At 33.3% G+C, this 19,275-nt stretch overlaps 4 protein-coding genes across 4 annotated transcripts; 1 reads left to right on the top strand and 3 right to left on the bottom strand.

Annotated features, from left to right (window-relative positions):
• Window positions 1-201: 201 nt before the first annotated feature.
• Window positions 202-4,003, bottom strand: LOC18596636 (uncharacterized). Its single transcript, XM_007025243.3, has 7 exons — window positions 3,822-4,003; window positions 2,509-2,867; window positions 1,990-2,217; window positions 1,549-1,903; window positions 1,332-1,459; window positions 1,085-1,220; window positions 202-728 (listed from the first exon to the last, which is right to left on the bottom strand). Exons 2-7 carry the CDS (start codon window positions 2,850-2,852, stop codon window positions 489-491), a joined length of 1,431 nt encoding a protein of 476 aa, XP_007025305.1. The 5' UTR covers window positions 2,853-2,867; window positions 3,822-4,003; the 3' UTR covers window positions 202-488.
• Window positions 4,004-5,013: 1,010 nt separating this feature from the next.
• LOC148762257 (zinc finger BED domain-containing protein RICESLEEPER 2-like) lies at window positions 5,014-7,310 on the bottom strand. The gene is made up of 5 exons (XM_088807671.1): window positions 6,753-7,310; window positions 6,009-6,518; window positions 5,524-5,903; window positions 5,165-5,397; window positions 5,014-5,069 (listed from the first exon to the last, which is right to left on the bottom strand). The coding sequence occupies exons 1-5, from the start codon at window positions 7,308-7,310 to the stop codon at window positions 5,014-5,016; spliced, it is 1,737 nt and encodes a 578-aa protein (XP_088663797.1).
• Window positions 7,311-9,597: 2,287 nt separating this feature from the next.
• On the bottom strand, window positions 9,598-13,625 carry LOC18596635 (ER lumen protein-retaining receptor A). The gene is made up of 6 exons (XM_007025242.3): window positions 13,266-13,625; window positions 12,628-12,893; window positions 11,435-11,550; window positions 10,320-10,393; window positions 10,170-10,233; window positions 9,598-10,082 (listed from the first exon to the last, which is right to left on the bottom strand). The coding sequence occupies exons 1-6, from the start codon at window positions 13,354-13,356 to the stop codon at window positions 10,046-10,048; spliced, it is 648 nt and encodes a 215-aa protein (XP_007025304.1). The 5' UTR covers window positions 13,357-13,625; the 3' UTR covers window positions 9,598-10,045.
• A 1,986-nt stretch (window positions 13,626-15,611) lies between these two features.
• Window positions 15,612-18,739, top strand: LOC18596634 (uncharacterized). Its single transcript, XM_007025241.3, has 4 exons — window positions 15,612-15,943; window positions 16,306-16,428; window positions 18,180-18,299; window positions 18,381-18,739. Exons 1-4 carry the CDS (start codon window positions 15,907-15,909, stop codon window positions 18,443-18,445), a joined length of 345 nt encoding a protein of 114 aa, XP_007025303.3. The 5' UTR covers window positions 15,612-15,906; the 3' UTR covers window positions 18,446-18,739.
• Window positions 18,740-19,275: the final 536 nt, after the last annotated feature.

Raw genomic sequence — 19,275 nt, 5'->3', positions numbered from 1 at the left:
AATTACGTGATTATTAATTGTAATCTAAAATAAATTTAAAGGCATTCGCCCATTTCCCAGTATATTTTTTTTAGAATTGAGTAAAATAAGGAGAAGACGATGATAAATACGGGTTGTGCAGAAATTATGGGCTGGAACGCGGGCATATGGAATTCAAGGCCATGGCCCCCAGTGAATCATACAAAAAGGAAAAAAGCAAAATAACGTTAAGGCTTCGCATTGCACTGCATTTTGTATTTTGAAATGGAAAAACTCGGTTTATCTGTCTCTGCGTGCTTTGCTAACCATACATAAGTTCAGGTAAAAGAGAAAGCAAAAGGCTAAAACAACGCCAGACTAACAATCTTTGACCTCAAATTTTTCTATCCACGGGGACGGGGGTGGTTAAACAAGGTGGAACCTACTTACATCTTTGAATTCAATCATCAAAATTGCCAATTGACTCTTCAACAGCACCACCTAACAATTTCCCTATAATGGACTAGAGCTTAGAAGCCGAAGAAGCCCAGTTCACTGGCTCTCTCCTTCTCAAAGGTCTCAAAGTACTGATATATGATTGTAACAGCAAGCAATATTCCAGTCCCAGAACCAATTGCTCCCATGAAATCGGCTAGCACTGTTAATGCACCGATGCACATCCCACCAAATGCAGCTGCAGTTGGTATGTAGCGGTTCAGTTCCTTCTGCAGATTTGAATCTCTATGCCCAGGCATCACCATTTGTTGTTCCTGCAAACATGGCAGAGGAAAAAACCAAGTCAAAAATACATCCAGTAAAACTTTGAGTTTAGACCCCTTGAAAACTGTCTCCATCTAAAACATTAAAAATCAAACTACACAACAAGGAAACATAAATGAAAAGAAGAGCAAATCAAGCATCAACCACATATATGGCAGAACTTAAAGAATGCATGATCCACAAAATTAGCACTTCATGCATGAAATCAGACTACCACACAAGGTTTTTTGATAAAAAAACAGAAAACGCAACCTTCTTACTAATAAACACTATTGCAACGTCTAATGGAAAAGAACAAAATAAAAAATAAGATGAATGAGAAACAAAGCTTATCATATGTGGTTACCTTGAGCTGCTTAGCCACGTCTCTGGCAGAAGAACCAGAAACTTCAATCCAAGTTTTTGAAAACAAGGCACATGCTGAAAGCATGAACACCAGATAAAACAGAGCATGGAAGGGATTTGCAGCCATGTCAGCCAAGCTGCATGAATAATCAGAAAAACCAGGCATCAGCACATATGAAGAGAAAATAGCCAAAAAATGAGAACCGTGTTGGTGAACTGAACCATATTGAAACAAGATCAATTTTAACCTTGCAGGTGCAGTAACGTAGTATGCTAGACCACCAACAGGAATAAACTGACCACCTGAATATTCAGATTCCTTCCACTTCCCCAACAGATTCACAAAGAAGTTACCACTGTACTTCCTGTACAGTAACTGCACAAAAATAAACAGTGTTATAGGAGTGCAACATTAACAGTAATATGAAGCTCCCTAATACCAATCATATAGAGCAAAGGAAGCACCTGGGAGATGAAATAAAGATTTGAAACAAGGGCAGATTGCAGGATGATAGGCATGTTGGAGGTGTAGAAGAGCTTAATTGGATATGACCCTTGCTGTCCGCGAGCATTCTTTGATCTTACAGGTAAAACAACACGGAAACCTTGGAAGTAGATGACAATAAGGAAGATCAATACTGTAGCAAGTAAATTTGTGACATTTGGAAGATTCTGCCGATAGAAAGCCTCGCGAAGTGCTCGAACTTTATCAGACCTAGTTATCAGTAGGTGGAACATAGCAATAACAGCACCTTCAAATTCAGCCCCCCGACCACTGTTGATAGTTGTAGGGCTAAAAGCTTTCCAGATAATATTTTCACTGCACAATCAAAACACTATTTAGAATAACCATGCACCAGATTGCATTCAAGTTGAGTCAAAATGGAAAACAATGTGATAAAATACCAGATATTGGTGGCTATGAAAAGGGAGATCCCAGAGCCCAAACCATATCCCTTCTGGAGAAGTTCATCCAGACAGATCACAATGATTCCAGCAAAGCAGAGTTGAATAATAATAAGAATAGCATTCCCAACACCAAGCTGACCGACACTGCCATACATACCAGACAGTACATATGCCACAGCCTCACCCACAGCAATCAGGATGCCCAACAACTTTTGAGCCCCATTTCTGCAAAGCACACATAAAAGCAGAAAAGATTATAATATGCAAATAGAAATCCTAAAGGCTAGACCAAATATACAGTCTGATCTATCACAAACAACTAATGGAACACGAGAGCACAAAAAAGCACCAATAGCAGAAATATTGCTGCATGCTATATAAGAAAATATAGGAGATTATCTCATCCAACTATAGAAAAAAATGGAATATTTTTTGTTTTGGCTATAAGGCAATTCCATCAATAGTGAATAACCATTTTAAACAGCTAAAATAGATGATGATGTGAATAGCACTTACAAGAGTGCACGATCCTCACGTACACTGTTGTCCACCTCAATGATCTTTGAACCAGCCAGGAGTTGCATCACCAATCCAGATGTCACAATGGGGGTAATCCCAAGTTCCATAACAGTTCCACGGTTTGATGCAAGAATAACACGCATCCAATAGAATGGATCAGCTCCTGTCGTAGAATGTATGCCATAAAGTGGAAGCTGACTGCATACCAGAAAGATGAAGAGAGAGATGACAGTGTAGATGACCTTCTCTCTAAAGGGAACTTTCCTGTCAGCACTCTGAACCTCTGGCAGAAATGAAAGGAATGGTCTAACCAGATGCAGCACTCTGAACCCTCCTCCCATATTGACTATTCAGAACTGAATTACACCAACAATTCAATTGGTCAAGAGGTATGTAGCATTTAAGAGTAGAATAGGAAAAGAAAAAGGAGAGGAATGAACAGATATTAATCAGGCCTGAGGAACTACACCTATCATTGATAGTCAGAATCAAGAAAAAAGGCTAATGCCCATGAATTTACTCCAAGAGTTGAAACATTTTCCTATGGTTCAGCATAACTAGAACATGAATACATAATAATTCTTTGCATAGTTCGTATCCAACTTGATATCAACCTATAAATCATTCATCCAATTCCTACAATTAGAACAATGTTTACTTCAAAACAAAGAAGCACGCAAAGTCCTGAAAAACTTTTCTTCATACCCTGCTGTATTTGCACAGAAACGCATGAGCTAAAAATAAAGTAAAATTAAAATTTTAAAACCAACCAATACAAAACAGTTGGCTCCCTCATTACATTATAACCAGTATGAATTCGACTGCAGAACTATTAATCCATCTTACCAAAGTCAACAATAATAAATAAACTAAAATCCAAATTAACCATTAAGATTACACTTATGTTCAGCGTCAATTCAACAATTAAGCATTACCTATAATATCACATAAAAACACCCAAAAAAAAAAGGAAAAGCGATTTCAAATTATGCATCGGAAATTATTAGTTTTTTTAATTATCATTGCAAATCAGCTAATTTTAAAACAAAAATCGATATAAACACGAAGATCAACAAAAATACTAACAGATCTACAATTCCATAAAGTAAATCTGGCAGATACGATTTTGAAAAATAACATTCTAAAAAATTTCATACATTCAAATCCAGATCCCGAATTATATCTCCCGAAATGCAGATAGGAAATCATTTTCCAGAAAAATTTCTCAATAAACAAACAATAAACGACTTAAAAAGATATAAAAGAAAACAACAAAGAAAAACTAAAAATGAAGAGAACCGGAGACATACGTTGAGGATTCAAAAGCAGATCTGAGCAAATCGAAAGTCAAATAGGGGTTGCAAATGCAAAGTTTCCCTAGAATATATTTCGGTTTGTTCAAAGAGAAAATCCCCCGTGCTGGGTCGCAAATGACAGAGACAAGGTATTTTATAGCACCAAAAAATGGTAAAATAAAAAATAAACCAAAAACACAGATCCGTAGTCATTAGCTTGATTTTTATTTTGCCGCGGCACTAATTGAGAAGGGTTGCCACGACATCTTATCCAATAGGGGTTTACCACGTGTATCCGTTGGCGTATGATTTGTTACTGGACCTGCCTTTGGGCTTATCTGCATCTAGGAGTGGGCAAATTCGTTCTCGGTTCGGTTTCGGTCAGTTTTTCGTAAAATCGATAAAAAAATTTTATCAAATTAATCGACTGAATCGCTTCCCCTTTAAAATCGGTTATGATCGGTTTTTGAGATAGACGGATCGGTCAGTTACGGTTTAATTTTTTATATTGTGAGCTTAATTTGATTTGGGTTTGAATTGTGAAGGTTTCATAAAATTAACTTGAGCTAGAAGGTTTATATAGGTCATTAAAGATCCATAGATTTAATTTATTTTTTCATGAATACTAGTAGTAATTCAAGGATAGAATATTGTCACTTTCTAAAGCAAGGCAAATCAAATTTTAAAATTATGATTTTTTTTATATATAAATCACAAAGATTTATACTTTTGAAATAGTTAAATAATTTGATCCTTTTTTTTGTTTGACATAAGCCTTTTGTATATAATTTGTTACAAAGAGTTTTTTTAAGTCTTCTTTTTGACCTATTTATTTATTTTTCAAATGATTAATAATATTAATCTTCATGCAATAAATTAACATTAATATTTATAGAATAAATAAACATTAGTTTAAAAAGTTTTATAATTAAATATGATCTCAAAGAAATTAACATTAATCTTCACACAATAAATAAACAAAGAAGAGTTCCACAACTTAAAGCTTAATGACATAAATTACTAAATTTCAAAATATGAATCTCCAAGGCTCCAACTTCAAATTTTAATGATTTTGTAAAACATGCTCCTAAAAAAATTAAAAGCAAATATATAATTAGTGTAAATTTTTGTAGTAAGATAACCTAAATGAATTATAAATAACATATAAATATTGCATAATACCGAATGATAACATTACCTGAAAATGTTAATCCGACTCAGGCTCAGACTCAGCTATTGTCTCCAACGCAATAGTAGCCAACTCTAAAAAATAAAATAACAAATATGGTAAATTAATTTTTGACAAATCATATAAATTAAATTATAAATAAAACTATAAAAAGAAATAAAATAGTTACCAAAATCAAGTTTATCAAGCTCGTCCAGATCATCTTCAATCAAATTCGGATCACCACATGCCTTTCCAAGTAACCAATCTTGAGCACAAATAAGTGTTTGCACAACCTTAGGAGTCAAAGAACTCCTATATGCATCAAGCACACATCCACCGGTACTAAAAGCAGATTCTAAAGCAACTGTTGATAGGAAAACAACCAAAACATCACGAGCAATAGCGGCAAGTATAGGAAACCTAAACTGATTAAGTTTCCACCACATGAGAACATCAAACTCATCATCATAGAAACCCTCATCATCCACAGGCTCAAATAAATATTTCTCCAATTCCGTTTTCAGTTATTTTGATCCAGTGTTTAACCGGTGCTTCTTGAACATATCCAATCTTTTTTTAGTTCGTTTTGTGTCCTTGCCAATCAAAGTTGAAACAACATTATCATTACAACCACCACTAGTGCCTTGACCCATGGACGTTAGACACTGTTGACCACTTTCACCAACATCACGAGTTGAAGGTTGTAACATATTTCTATAACAACGAAACAACTCATCCATTGTTTGTGTCACCAAAGAAAACATCATTGAAGCTTGAGTTGGAGGATACATGTCTAGCAAAGTGAATTCAACATAAGAAAGTTTTTTCCTCGGATCAAGTGTAGCAGCAATAAATAACACCAAATTCATTTTCTCCACATTACCCCAATACTTGTCATATTTTTCTTTCATCATAATTGCCATAGACTGTAAATCAACATCATCACCATTTTGCCATTCAATCAAAGTCGTATACACATCAGAAATAGAATCCAAAAAAGCATTAGCAATTATGTAAGATGTGCCTCAAACACTCAAAGTCAAATCATAAAATTCTCTCAAAAAACGAGAAATCCTCTTAACATTTGCCCAATCTCTGTCATCGAGCACCCCATCTCCTGACCTTATGAGCTCAAGTATGTAGCCATTATCACATAATTCAAATGATGCAAACGCCGTTTGAAATGTCAAAGCTGTATCCAACATCAAAAAAGTAGAATTCCATCTAGTGCTCACATCTAAACACAATAAACACTTGCTCTCAACTCCTACACTAACAGCACACTCCTTAAACTTGACTAATCTAGCAGGAGATTGTCTAATATATCTCACTGCCCCTTTAACACGAGCAATTGAGGTATTCATATCCATCAATCCATTAGAGACCACAAGATTCACAATATGAACAATGCATCTCACATGAAAAAATCTACCACCTAAAATACTAGTTCCAGCAACATTATATTTTTTCTTCAAATGCCCTACTGCAACATCGTTTGAACTAGTATTATCAACAGTGATAGAAAAAATATTTTGGATCCCCTAATCCCACAAACATTTACTAATTGCCTTACCCAGGGCTTCACCTTTGTGACCAGTGATCGAACAAAAATTCAAAATTCTTTTTTGCAACTTCCAATCATTATCAATAAAATGGGTAGTTAGACACATATAATTAATTCTTTGAATCGAAGTCCATGTGTCAGTGGTGAGACACATTCTACCAGGACATGATTTTAACAATCTTCTCATTCGAGTTTTTTCATCAATATAAACCTTATAGCAATCTCTAGCAACAGTCCATCGTGAAGGTATACGAAATCTAAGACATGTTTCGTTTATGTGTCTCCTATATCCATTATTTTCCACAAACTTAAAAGGCAATTCATATAAAATAATCATCTCAGCTAAACTCCTCCTAACTGCCTCTTGATCAAACTTCCAACTACCCAACCCATCCCCTCCCGAAGCAAAAACTAATTCCATCTGCCTTTTCTTCTCATTATCACGCACCAATTTCAACTTAAGCCAAACTTTAATATGATTTTTCAAAGAAGATGTTCCATTCTTTTTTGTATCAGCACACAATTCTTTACCACAATGAGAACATTTAGCTTTCTTATTACATTTCTTATAAACAAATTTGGTGAAGTGATCCCACACAATCGATGTAGATTGAGACGGCTCCATTTGCTTCCACACCTTGCTTACAACTTCACACGTTTTGTTGAGATCGGTAGAACTAGCAGTAACATGAGGTATAGATGATGATGGTGTTGGTGTTGGTGTTGATGTCTCATTAATTACGAAATTTGTTTCCTCATTAGTTGACATCTACAAAAAAAAATAATACCCAAATATTAATTTTAATATTTAATTCTAATATATTGTCAGTCATTTTAATTAAAAATCTAAATAATAATTCTAAGTTGCCAACCCTGTCAAGCACATGCAAGGTAAACAATTTACTCTTCCTCGTTGACATCGGTATGACTTAAAGTCTTTTATACTACTTGGATGAGCGTCATGAATTGCTTAGTCCAAACAACATGGGAGTTTTAGTTTTTCCAACTAAAAATAATTCCAAGTTGCCATAAATTTTGGGCCAATTTGAGGAAACCAAAAAATGGGAATCAAATTAAGTTATGTGTTGATACTTGGATGTTTATACACAGATAATAAATCAAATATTATCACACATTAATTGAAAAAAAATTAACATTTATTAGATTAAACACATCAAACATAAGTGCACTAAATCATGTTTATATTAATTTATACAATATTATAATTAGGTGAATTATAAATTATACCAAAACTTCTATATCCATTAAAATTAACATTTATGAATAACAATTTTAAATGGTCTTTTTATAATAATATTATTATAATAGGCTTATCAAAATACTGTTTATCACTTATCGGTAGCATCCAAATCAACTTTCTCAGAATTCTAGATTTTCTCTATCTCTAGTTGCATCCGGCATCCCCCCACACCCTTTGACTTTCTTTCTTTTCCCTTCTTCCTTTCCAATGACCCAAGTTTAAAGATCCTTTACGTACTATATTCAACTATATAGAACATATATTGTTTGGTAAAGTCGATGAAAATGAGTTGCTACGTGCCTTTTAGAATTTAATTACCAAGCTCCATGTAAAAGGAAATTCTCAATTTTTTCGCAAAGTGCAAAAAGAGGGTTTGGTTCCAAGCAGTTTACAATGTCCAAATAGCAAGCTTAATGGAACAAACATAATTTTTACAAGCAAAAAACAACCATCTTAAAACTCATAATCTCTAACATATTTTCTCTCAAACTTTCTCTCTCTGCTTATTTTCACAAAATAACTTAAAAAATAAAACTATTGTTTACCATGCAATGACAGCAATTTTGACTGAGAAACACAATTGATAGCAATTGAGAAGCACCTATGGCTATATGAGACGGCTGCTGGTTGTATGAGGCGGAAAGGGAACAGAGAAAATAGGGGGCTGTCAAGGGAAAGACCGAACGGCTGCTGGTTTGTTAGATCTGCAGAAGTTGATTACTGGTTTACAGGTTTAAAGTCTTTTGAAGAGGGTTTTACAATTTTACCCTTATGGGGGGCAGAAGAGAAAGTGTTTAATGAGGGGTATTTTGGTGCTTTCACCTGCAATGGAAACCAAGGCAGTCAATGCCCGGTTATTTGGTCGGCTCGTGGGGCAAGGAGTCCCCCCCAACGGTTGAGCCGATCGACCGACGTTTGCAATAGCAACCGTCGGTTACAAAAACCCACGGTCGCGGTCGGTTGCTCGATTGCAACCGACCGTTGCACAGTCCTATTTGCATCTGAATCTTGGGTTTTCTTTTATATATATATATAAGCGTAATATTTAAAAAAAACTTTAAAATTATTTAATTTTTTTATATTTTTATTTTATTTAATCAAATTATTATATTTTTATTTTCAATCAAATAAGTTTTTATTTGGAATGAAATAAGAATTTATAACTAAATATTGATTTATTAAAAATAATATTTATCATTTTATATTACACAACATTGATATATTATATAATATAACATATTAACATATCATAATTAATTATTATATGACAAGTTAATTTGATATAATAATATAATTATGTGATGTTATTTATCCTCCACATTAATATTATATCAATGTCATCTGAATATAAAATAACAAGTGATATTTTGATTAAAGATAATTAATCAATAATTAATAATAATTTTTTTTAACTCAAAATAAAAATATAAAAACTTAATTACATCAATAAAATAAGAAAGACTTATTATAAATTTCTTAAATAATTTAAAATTTTATTTAAATATTACGTCATATATTATACATATTGCCCTCTTCTACTTTTTGGTGCTATATATAACGTTAAACAGAAAAAGGGTCAAATAATCCGCGTAGAGGATCTTTGATTAAGATTATAACAATAAGATTAATCATAAGTAGGTACTTTAATTATCAATTGAAAGTCATTAATTAAATTTAACCGCTAGTTTATGAGAAATTAATTTACATTAGGTGGCCTTGGGCTTTGAGATCTTCCAGCCCAAGCAAAAGAGAAGCGGTCCTATCTAGACGGTTTCTTGAAGGACGGACTTAATGATTTCGATAATCATAAAGCAGTTTCTTTACTTCTCTTTCAATCATAAAGCAGAACATAATGCATAGGAAGCGCTCTCCCGCATCCCTAAACTTCAATATAAGTTTCTATACATCCAGCCAAGATCTGTGAAATTTGTAGCATGCATTTAATGAAAGATAAGGATGAACTCTAGCTTGCTAATTGGGTAACTACAGTCACATTTTCACCCTCTCCCGAATCAGAATAATATCTTTACAAGTCAAAAATAATGGGAAAGGGTGATAAAACTGCCATAACTACCGCACACTAATCTAAATCTAAGCGAGAACTATATTTCGTGTATCCTCCTCTTCTCATCCAAGTATCGACCTTCCCGGACTTTTAATCAAGCAAGTTCAACCAAATGCTTAAAAGGTAGCTTTGCTCGACGAGATCAAATTTCTCAGGAAAAAACAACTTTGCTCACAGCTCAAGCTGGCAGCTGCAGTTTAGCGTTGTTTTTCCAACTGCCAAGGCAAAAAGAACAATTTTTACACATACCAACAATAATATTGTCAGTAATGATTGTTTATAAAAAATATTATATTCATTACCTGATGAAGTAATAATAGAAGAAATCTGCATAGAGAGCTGTTTGGACGATACCAGACAGGCAAGCTGAAAACCAACAAAATATAGACAGAAGTCAGGATATCCTCATGCAGAAATAAACACACCAGGTAGCATTGCTCTTTGGCTCTCACCTATCCATCGACTAAAATGCTGCTCTGTAAAATAGCGATATATCCAGTTAAGAATGTAGAAAGCACGATATGCCCTGCAGATCCAAAATGTGTGTACATACATTACTCAGGTGGAAGCAAAATGGAGCATAAGCTTGTTCAAACTTCAGTGCATATTAAACTCTAAAACATCTATGCATATGCATGATCAGCATTTACTGTCTAATATGATACAGAAATATTAGACGGTTCATTTCATGGAAACACATATTGTACATCCAACTATAATACTTGTAAGTTAATATGTCATGCCATTCAAAAAGAGACACAGACAAAGACATGGAAGGAGGGACATAGAAAGCTTCAGCATCAAAGATGAAGGAACACACATGCAAATATTGAAAGCAATCACTTCCTTATTTCTAAAAGTAATTTACAAAATGCCATGAAAACAACTAATCGAGCTTCATTGCACTTCCTATGCTTAATTTTCTGAAAATCATACTAGGGTAGAAACGTGCAACACAACAGGAAAAGCATCATCTTAAACATGCAAATCAATTCTGAATTGCTGGTGAAGCCTTACAGTAGACAATAGTGCTGCTGATGGAAGAATTTATCAAAGTAGACCTTCTGGGAATCTCTCACATCCATTAACGAAACAACAGTAATCACAAAGGAGACATGCATGTATTTTCTATTCTAGTGATTAAGACTATAAAAAAAAAAGGGTACTAGCCATTGGTATGCCAGAAGGCCCAGAACACAATATTTGGGTGTCAATCAAATCAAAATAATATTTGAGCAATCAAAAACCACAGTTAACTACTTCGAATTACTTTAAACCTCTTGTCTGGGTATTCAGTGTCTCAGCCATGGCATTGAATTAGCAACAAAGACACCAATTATAAGTACCCAGACTTAAAGAAGGTGATCATTGTCGATTTATTGTCAGTGCTGGTTAGACAGCGTGCATTGGACACCATGAAAGTAAATGATGAAACAATAGAATTTTCATGCCAAGCACATTTTCAATATCACAAACATAATTGATGCCAAGTAAACTTTGAAAATTTTTTGATTAACAAACCAAAGTTGTTTTCTACTAAAAGTCTATAATTGAAAACTACACATACCCCAAAAAGAAGACATATTGCCCAGTTAAATTATCCACATTTCCACTTCGTTGTAGCAAAACTAACTGGGGAAGAATCGCGAGAGCCTCCAAGTAGATTGAAAATGCCCAAAAGATCTGCAATAAATTGAAAAAAAAAATCACTAGGCAAATTTTATTGCAATTATGAATTCATGAGGAAACAGAGAAATTGCTAGACAAGATGAAATAACTAATTGAACCAACCCTCCCCAAAAAAAAAACAAAAGTGGGGGGAGGAAGGTATCCTACTAAGTTCATGGGTAGAGAAGAGGAAGGTTTTTTTTTTTTTTCTTGATAGGATGCTTAGGATCCAGTAAATATCTCAGAGAACATAAACCAAACTTAGCAGCTAGCACCTTGAGATAAACAAACTGAAAGAAAGAAATCAAATCAACATTTACAGCAAAAGATAAGGGGTCATGTAGTTGAAGAGAACTAATACACTGCTTATTAAGTGCAACTATTAAAATTTAGAGAGAGAAAAATTATGCAACCAAAAGATGAAGCAAAAGAAAAGCACCAAAATGTGTCCCGAAAGTGTAACTAGTATGTTGTATAGCTGACAAAATGAATAATATAAAGGCCATAGATGAAAGATCCAAAGCATGCACCCAAAAGAAATTAATATCAATGGGTTCCTCTCCACGGTAAAGGCTGATAATTCTAATAAGGTCCGGAGAACTTCCAACAAGCAAACAATTATGTTAACAGACAGCATTCATTTCCATTGAGAGCAGAAAAAGGTAGATAGTTGAGCTATATGAATAAATAACTTAACACAAAGGAAAAAAAGAGAGAAAGAGCCAAATTACTGTTTTCAGAATGACAGGTATATGAAGTAGCATATATTTGAACCAAATCAAACGTCATTGATTAAACCAAACATGGTAACTTATCATAGTAAATAGTAAATAAAGAGAAACAAAACCAACAGAAATCAGAAATAACAAATCTATCATGGTTTCATCAGCATTCTCAGCCTTTTGCTTTTGTTTTCAACTGGTGTATAATGATAAGTTATTTAGATCAGCATTAATCTCAACCAAGAAATTGGAACAAGTTACAAAGCAATAATTAGGTGGTATTGCTGATCAATACAAAACAGTACCAAATTCTCAATATTCAAATTCATATAATCAAGATCTATAGCATTAAGAAATCAACGAGTGTCACCTCTTGAAATGTGAACTTCTCATGGACCAAGACCGCCAAGAGGAAGCTTGCCAAGATGAGAAAATAATGACGAAACGTGTCGATTTCCTTATCATAGGAACGCCTCACGACTCGGTGCATTCTCATACACCAAACAATGGCGAGAGAGCTAGCAATGAAGACCAGCTTCATGATGGTGTTGTATACAGATATAAAATCCGTGAAAAGATCCAAGTAGCGAGTCAAAAACACCAGCGCATATAGCTCCTGAGTCTTCAGCGAAATACCTTTTAAAAAAAGAAGCACATTCAATTAGCAGAGTACAGAAAATACTAATGCTCTGCTTCTTTAAAATTTTTCAATAGAATAGCATTAGTGAAATGAGGAGATATCAAAATTAGTAAACAAAGACTCAAGAAACTCAGCTACTAAGCAACCATACATCAAAAACAACAATAATGATACAGTTAATTTATCGTTTGTTAGCGAACAAAACGAGAGATTACAAAGAAAATGAAACTTAAACTTAAAAAAAGTGCTCGAATACTTCAAACTTTAACCAAAAAACACTAAATCAAGCACTGCCTATCAAACTAACAACTTTCTATTTTCATCGGTTTCTCGGGAACCAAACGGAAAATGAGAAGCGGAAATGTTACCTGAGCAAGACTTGGTAGCGTAGATTTTGAGGAGAAGCACTAATATGCTAATTAAATGAGTCATGTCACCCGCGAATCTGAAGATATTCATTTTGTAATTCGCCTTCTTTTGTCCTCAACAGATTTCAAGCAACAAGAACCGAGATCGAGAGAATTTAGGTGACCCCCAAAAACTTCTGCGAGGAAACAGAAAATATAAGAGAGAGGAAATGGTTTGAAAGAAATAAGAGCGACAGCGGGCGCTTGGCCTTCCGTTTTCGTAGTGTGTAAAAAAAGAGATGACGTGGTGCTAGGAAACTGCATCTTTTCTTTTGCTGCCGCTACGAGGACCGGACGTAAAGTGGGCTTTGTTCGCCTGCAACGCGTTTCCTTTGTTCCAGAATTTTTCGTGGTTTTTGAATTTTGGACGGTATTTAATTATATTTATTTATTTGCACAAGTGAAAATGGGGACGATGGTGCCGTTTAACCGCGTTTTCTTTACGTGGGGCTGTCGTTTTCGCTGATTTTTCCTTTTCCTTTTCCTTTTTTTTTTAATCATTTTTCTGCGTGGTCCTGACCCAATCCTTTAAATCTAAGCATTCCTTTTGGCACCGAAAAGGAGGAGAAACGTATCCCCCAACTAACAAAACTTGAACTAAACAAAATTGGAATATTCTAGGAAAACAACACAATTCTTTTTTTTTTTTTTGAACAAATCACACAATTTATCGATTGAAATGAAATTCCTATTCTAACCTTGGATGTCTTTTTTTTTTCCAAACTTCAAATAAGAAAGTAAAAAAAAATTTATTCACAATCTGAGGACTTTTTTGCTTGTATTTGTATTCTTATTTTCGTTTTAACAATGCATGCTCATAAGTCTTTGACCATATATTAAATTACATACATTTCTCAAATTTTAAAATTCTCTTTTTTATTTGTTTAAAAACTATATAAAAATTGAATAAAATAGAATTTTTTAAATTTATTATTGAATGATGAAATCCAAAATTTGCATTAGAATCCAGTGAGTTTCTTAATTCTAATAACTGAGCCATCCAGTGCAAGATAACATCGTACAATTGTATTTTCTATAATAATTTATGAGTGGTTTAGTTTTATTCTTATTGGATTTGTTTAGTAACATTTATTTTAAAATTAAACCGACAATATATAATATAATTTTGATTAAGAAATAAATTAATTTTTTTTTAGAAATAATTTTTTTTATTATCAATGAAAAACCTTTTAAAGTTAAATTAATAAAAATAGGCATATTTTTTTTAAAAAAATGTAATTATTTAAAAATATTTAAATATTATAATTTTCTATGTTACTTAATATTGATGTAAATAGTGAAAATATCATGTAAATATCATTATGTCGTATCAATACGTCAAATCATCATTTATTATGACATATCAAAATGTTATACAAGTACCGTGTGATAAAATTATAAATGACGTTTAACTAATAACAATTAGTCAATATTAATTATAAAGAATTATTTAATTCAAAATAAAAATAAGACATAATATTTGAAAAAGTTCTTAAATTATATGAGAAAATTCACATAAACTTTTATACTTTTGTTATGTTCAATTAAGTTCTTATATTTTTATTTTGAATCAAATAAATTCTTTATATTTTTATTTTAAGTTAAGTAAGCCTTTATAACTAATGATTGATTTAGTTAAAATATTATTTATTATTTTATATTGTGTGATGCTGATGTGGTATACTAATATATCATAATTGATGATACCATAACATGTGGATATATCATAAATGATAATGAAATATCATGTTAATTTGACATAATAATATAATAATATGATGTTTTTCACCTTATATATCAACATTATGTTAGTGTTATATAAATATAAAATGACAAGTGATATTTTAATTAATGATAATTAATTATTTATTAGTTATAAGGGTTTATTTGACTTAGAATAAAAATACGAGGGTTTGATTGAAGACGATAAAAAAATAAAAAAATTTAATTTTTTTAATAGTTTAGGGACTTATTTAAATATTATATTTAAAAATAAAAAATATTTAATTGATCTTTATAAAAATATAAAGATATTTTTTGAAAATTTTGGAATTATTTGAAAACTTTTTTAAAATATTTTACATAAAAATATCATATTATTTTAATGGAGTATAGGTAATAGATAAATAAGAAATCAAATTTTAAAGGAAAACAGAAACGATAAAACATAAAGTTTTAAAAGAAAAAGAAAATTGAGAGTAAACCACATGGTAATTTCACCATTCAGAATTACTTGAAGTTTTTAATTTTGTTAGGAAATAATAAGTAACAAAAAGGGAAAGGGAAAAAAAAGTGAGGAGTTCAAAAGAAGTGATAGAGACCCATCCAACGAGTGGACTCCCACTCTTGAAAAGGAAGTTTCCTGAAGAAGAAGAAGAAGAAGAAGAAGGAGTAGGGGAAGAAGAAGCGAGGCAGCTAAACTTTAAATCCTCACCTTAGCTGTCGCATAAAGGTCGCTGCTACCAAAAGTCTTAAACAACAGCTGCAGCAACAACGTCAGCTGTTGTTGCTGCTGCATTTATATCACTCCGATTTCCAGACAACAACCCCTCAAAAAAAAAAACAGAAGAATTTTGATTCATTCTTTGGCCAGCTAACGGAGATGGGTTGTTCGGGATCTAAACGAACCAGGGGTGACGGTAAAAGAATAAAATATTCTATTTCTTCATATTTAATTATGATTTTTTTTCGGAATGTCGTATTGGAGGTTTATTTATGTTAATGATTGTTCTTCGTTAATTACATTACATTGAATTTTTTGGATGCGTTTCTGGAATTTGACTAATTTTAACCATGGTTTTGAGAATTTTATTATTCCATGGTAGGGTTTTAATTTAATCATCTAGAAGATGATGCATTTGATTTTTGATTTATGACTTAACTAATGACCTATAATTATATCTTTAACTTTTATTAATGAATAATCCGTATTCCTATAGCAAGATTGGAAGCTAAAATTTTGATTAGTTTTGGAGTTTATTGTGATGTTTATATGTTGCAGAAGCTGCGAAGAAGATCAGAAGGCCAAAACCTTGGAAGCATTCTGAACCGATTACGAGGACACAACTCATGCAGATGCGTGATGAATTTTGGGATACGGCTCCTCACTATGGTGGCCAGAAAGGTATTTTGCCCTTTATATGTATTTACCATCAAGACGTTTACAGTAATTGTCAGCCAAGTTTTTAGAACGCTGGTCTTCTGTTTAGATTAGTTGGATGATTTATGCTTCAAACTAAGTATCACAGAGATCAATTGTTCCACACAATATTTAGATTAGTTAAGATTGCGATGGGCTAATTGCCAGCTATTTCTGCAATGTTTTCTTGGATGTAGTTTCCTTACACATTTGTAGGTGTGATTTAGGACCTAGAACGCCTTGCAGAAATGAGAGCTGGAGTGACAATTTGAGAGTGTGAGTTCTGAAAAAATATGAGGATGGACTGCTTGAGACATCTTATTTTGAAAGAGATTGTGGCTACCATTAGGTTAGCTCCTTGCCTATAATTCGACATGTTTTTTAAATGTAATGTGATCATGAATCTGTTCAATTGAAATAGTTGATGGGAAAATAAGTTGCAGTATTGGACCAAGAGACTCTGGGTATCTGGGACCTAGTTCACAGTTAACATGTTAAAGTTTTTTGAGCTAAAGATCTTGTTAGAAGAAATTTTGAGATGAAATGGATGTCTAAGACCACAAATTCTGATTACTTTGAGCAAAAAGGGGTACAGGTGTTGATCCCCTTTTGTTATGAATGATGTTATCTTGATAGCTTACTTTCAAGAAGTGAGAACTTCACCCTTTTTGTGATAGGCTGCCCCCTTTTGCTCTCTAAAATAAAAAGTCTGGGAGCCTGACTACCGAGAATTAAATTACTTCTTGAATTCTCTGTAGAGTTCATCTTCAATGAAAAATTGAATGTAATTATCTTCCTCTTCACTTGTGAACACGATGTGCCAACATTTAAAGGATTATGTTAATAGGTGTCAGTTATAAAGTCAAATGTTCTTGAGTTTGATTTTCATCTAATGGGACAATCAATAATTATTAATGTTAAACTGCCTTTTACAACAAAAAGAATGTCAAACTTCCTTTTTTACAGTTTGTGTATGCCTTTTTGTATTGGAAGTTAAAATTGTTTTCATCTGCTCACTTTAGCCCCTGTTTTTGCCTCTGAATATATGTATTTATTGACGTTATTGTCATATTTCCTATTGTACATCCTCTCATCTTCATTCTCTTTGAGCCAACATCCATTTTAGCTCTAGAAACAAGTTAATGAAGTTTATAGGTATCAACTAGAAATCTGGGATTGTCTGCAGTAAAGAAATCTGCAGATGTTTCGATATTGGAGATTCTTTTCTTACGAATCCACTTTTATGAGTTGTAGTTTATGCGAAGTGAATCTTATGTATACAATTGGTGCCAGGCTATTCTTCATATTGATATCTAAATTATTTTAAGCTGAATTCTCCCAAATGATAAATTTTATGCTGGTTGATGGTTAGTTTATTGATGCTAGGAGAGAAAAGATATACTATGTTTCTTGCTCTACCATATCTACTGTTATACGGAACCCAAGTGGAGAGCTGTAACAATGGTGGGTATTTCAACATGAATTGTGATGTTCCATTTTGTACACAATTGGAGTTAGGTGCCCCCAATAAGGTTCTCAAATAAATGCAGAAAATCTAAATTTCAATCTTGATGCTCAGCTCCAACTGTTACTTTCTTCTACTACCTTGATTGTACCCTGTCACTGAATATCTGACACAATTTCATTTTTATATGTGGTCATGATTGTTACTCCATATGTTTTGTTTCCGCCATATCAAACAGCTAATATCTGAAGAATGAATGTTCTGTTACCAGAGATTTGGGATGCACTTCGAGCTGCAGCAGAAGCCGAATTAATTCTTGCACAAGCAATTATTGATAGTGCTGGGGTGATTGTTCAGAATGATGATTTAACAATTTGCTATGATGAGAGAGGTGCCTAGTCTGTCTTTCTACTCTTTCATGCAAAGATTTTATTTCCCACAACTTAACTTGCTCACAAAATTACAATTGCAGGTGCCAAGTATGAACTGCCCAAGTATGTCTTGAGTGATCCAATCAATTTGACTCACGAGAACTGACAACAGAGGATTAAAGAATACAGTGATTCATTTATAATGTAAATCATGTAAATTAAGCTCATAATCCTGTAATCTCTCCCCAACTAAATCCCCGTTGGTGTAAAATATGGTTCCAGTCAGCAAAAGTCTAGTTGTTTCAACTTTCAATATTGGGCTTCAAGTGAACTCTTCATCATGTTTAAAGGGGATGACTGAATGTCCGACAAAAATTCAGTACTTTTATGGTGTATGGATTGAAATGTTTATTTTGGAAAACTAAAGAATTTTTGTGCCTTTGTGTGTAGCTTGAGGAAACTTGTTTCTTATGGCACCTTGTTTAAGTTCAGTCACGCGCTCTGCTTAACATAGCTTCCAATTCAACAAGTAATTGCTTGATTGGGAGAAACGAGTCCCAATGACCTTGGTCCAAAAAGCCAGCCCTAACTTTGCTTGGCCCAAAGGTATTTATTCCACAAAAACTCTAAACCCAACCCAAGGGCATCAGAGTTTTTCAATCTCTTAAAATTCCTAGTTTAGACCTTAAAGCCTAGTCTTAAAGCATGCCTAAGCAGCCATTGTCTGATTGCTTTTTGAGTTCTATCATGGATAGGTGGCAAACAAGTAGGGAGTTCCTTTTATGGTTGAAAGAGAGGCTGTAGGGTTTTTATAATATTGCATGCGTGCAAGAGGGATAGAACCAAACTTGCGGCACTACCTTCCCAAAATTTAACACCCTATACCATCTACAAAGTAGCCAAAGGAGCGCAAAATCGCCGCAAAGCAGTCCATTGGCATGTGGAGCAACTAATCACCAAGCAACTCCTTATATATATATATTTTGCCGCAAGGCA

Source organism: Theobroma cacao, chromosome 6 (genome assembly GCF_053813885.1).
Source record: "Theobroma cacao isolate CCN51 chromosome 6, ASM5381388v1, whole genome shotgun sequence".
Lineage (NCBI taxonomy): Eukaryota > Viridiplantae > Streptophyta > Magnoliopsida > Malvales > Malvaceae > Theobroma > Theobroma cacao.
Note: the sequence above shows the minus strand (reverse complement) of the source record. Positions and strands in the feature narration are given on the sequence as shown.

Excerpts from the sequence above, each read along its gene's own strand:
- LOC18596636 (XM_007025243.3), bottom strand. The coding sequence starts at position 2,852 with ATGGGAGGAGGGTTCAGAGTGCTGCATCTGGTTAGACCATTCCTTTCA. Across the intron at positions 1,904-1,989 it reads TTCATAGCCACCAATATCTG|TGAAAATATTATCTGGAAAG; the intron begins GTATTTTATCAC and ends TTGATTGTGCAG. Across the intron at positions 729-1,084 it reads ACGTGGCTAAGCAGCTCAAG|GAACAACAAATGGTGATGCC; the intron begins GTAACCACATAT and ends CCATGTTTGCAG.
- LOC148762257 (XM_088807671.1), bottom strand. The coding sequence starts at position 7,310 with ATGTCAACTAATGAGGAAACAAATTTCGTAATTAATGAGACATCAACA. Across the intron at positions 6,519-6,752 it reads TTGCTAGAGATTGCTATAAG|GGGATCCAAAATATTTTTTC; the intron begins GTTTATATTGAT and ends TTGTGGGATTAG. Across the intron at positions 5,398-5,523 it reads GATATGTTCAAGAAGCACCG|GTTTCCTATACTTGCCGCTA; the intron begins GTTAAACACTGG and ends TAATCAGTTTAG.
- LOC18596635 (XM_007025242.3), bottom strand. The coding sequence starts at position 13,356 with ATGAATATCTTCAGATTCGCGGGTGACATGACTCATTTAATTAGCATA. Across the intron at positions 11,551-12,627 it reads AGAAGTTCACATTTCAAGAG|ATCTTTTGGGCATTTTCAAT; the intron begins GTGACACTCGTT and ends AATTTATTGCAG. Across the intron at positions 10,083-10,169 it reads TTCTATTATTACTTCATCAG|TTGGAAAAACAACGCTAAAC; the intron begins GTAATGAATATA and ends TTGCCTTGGCAG.
- LOC18596634 (XM_007025241.3), top strand. The coding sequence starts at position 15,907 with ATGGGTTGTTCGGGATCTAAACGAACCAGGGGTGACG. Across the intron at positions 15,944-16,305 it reads TAAACGAACCAGGGGTGACG|AAGCTGCGAAGAAGATCAGA; the intron begins GTAAAAGAATAA and ends TATATGTTGCAG. Across the intron at positions 18,300-18,380 it reads AATTTGCTATGATGAGAGAG|GTGCCAAGTATGAACTGCCC; the intron begins GTGCCTAGTCTG and ends TTACAATTGCAG.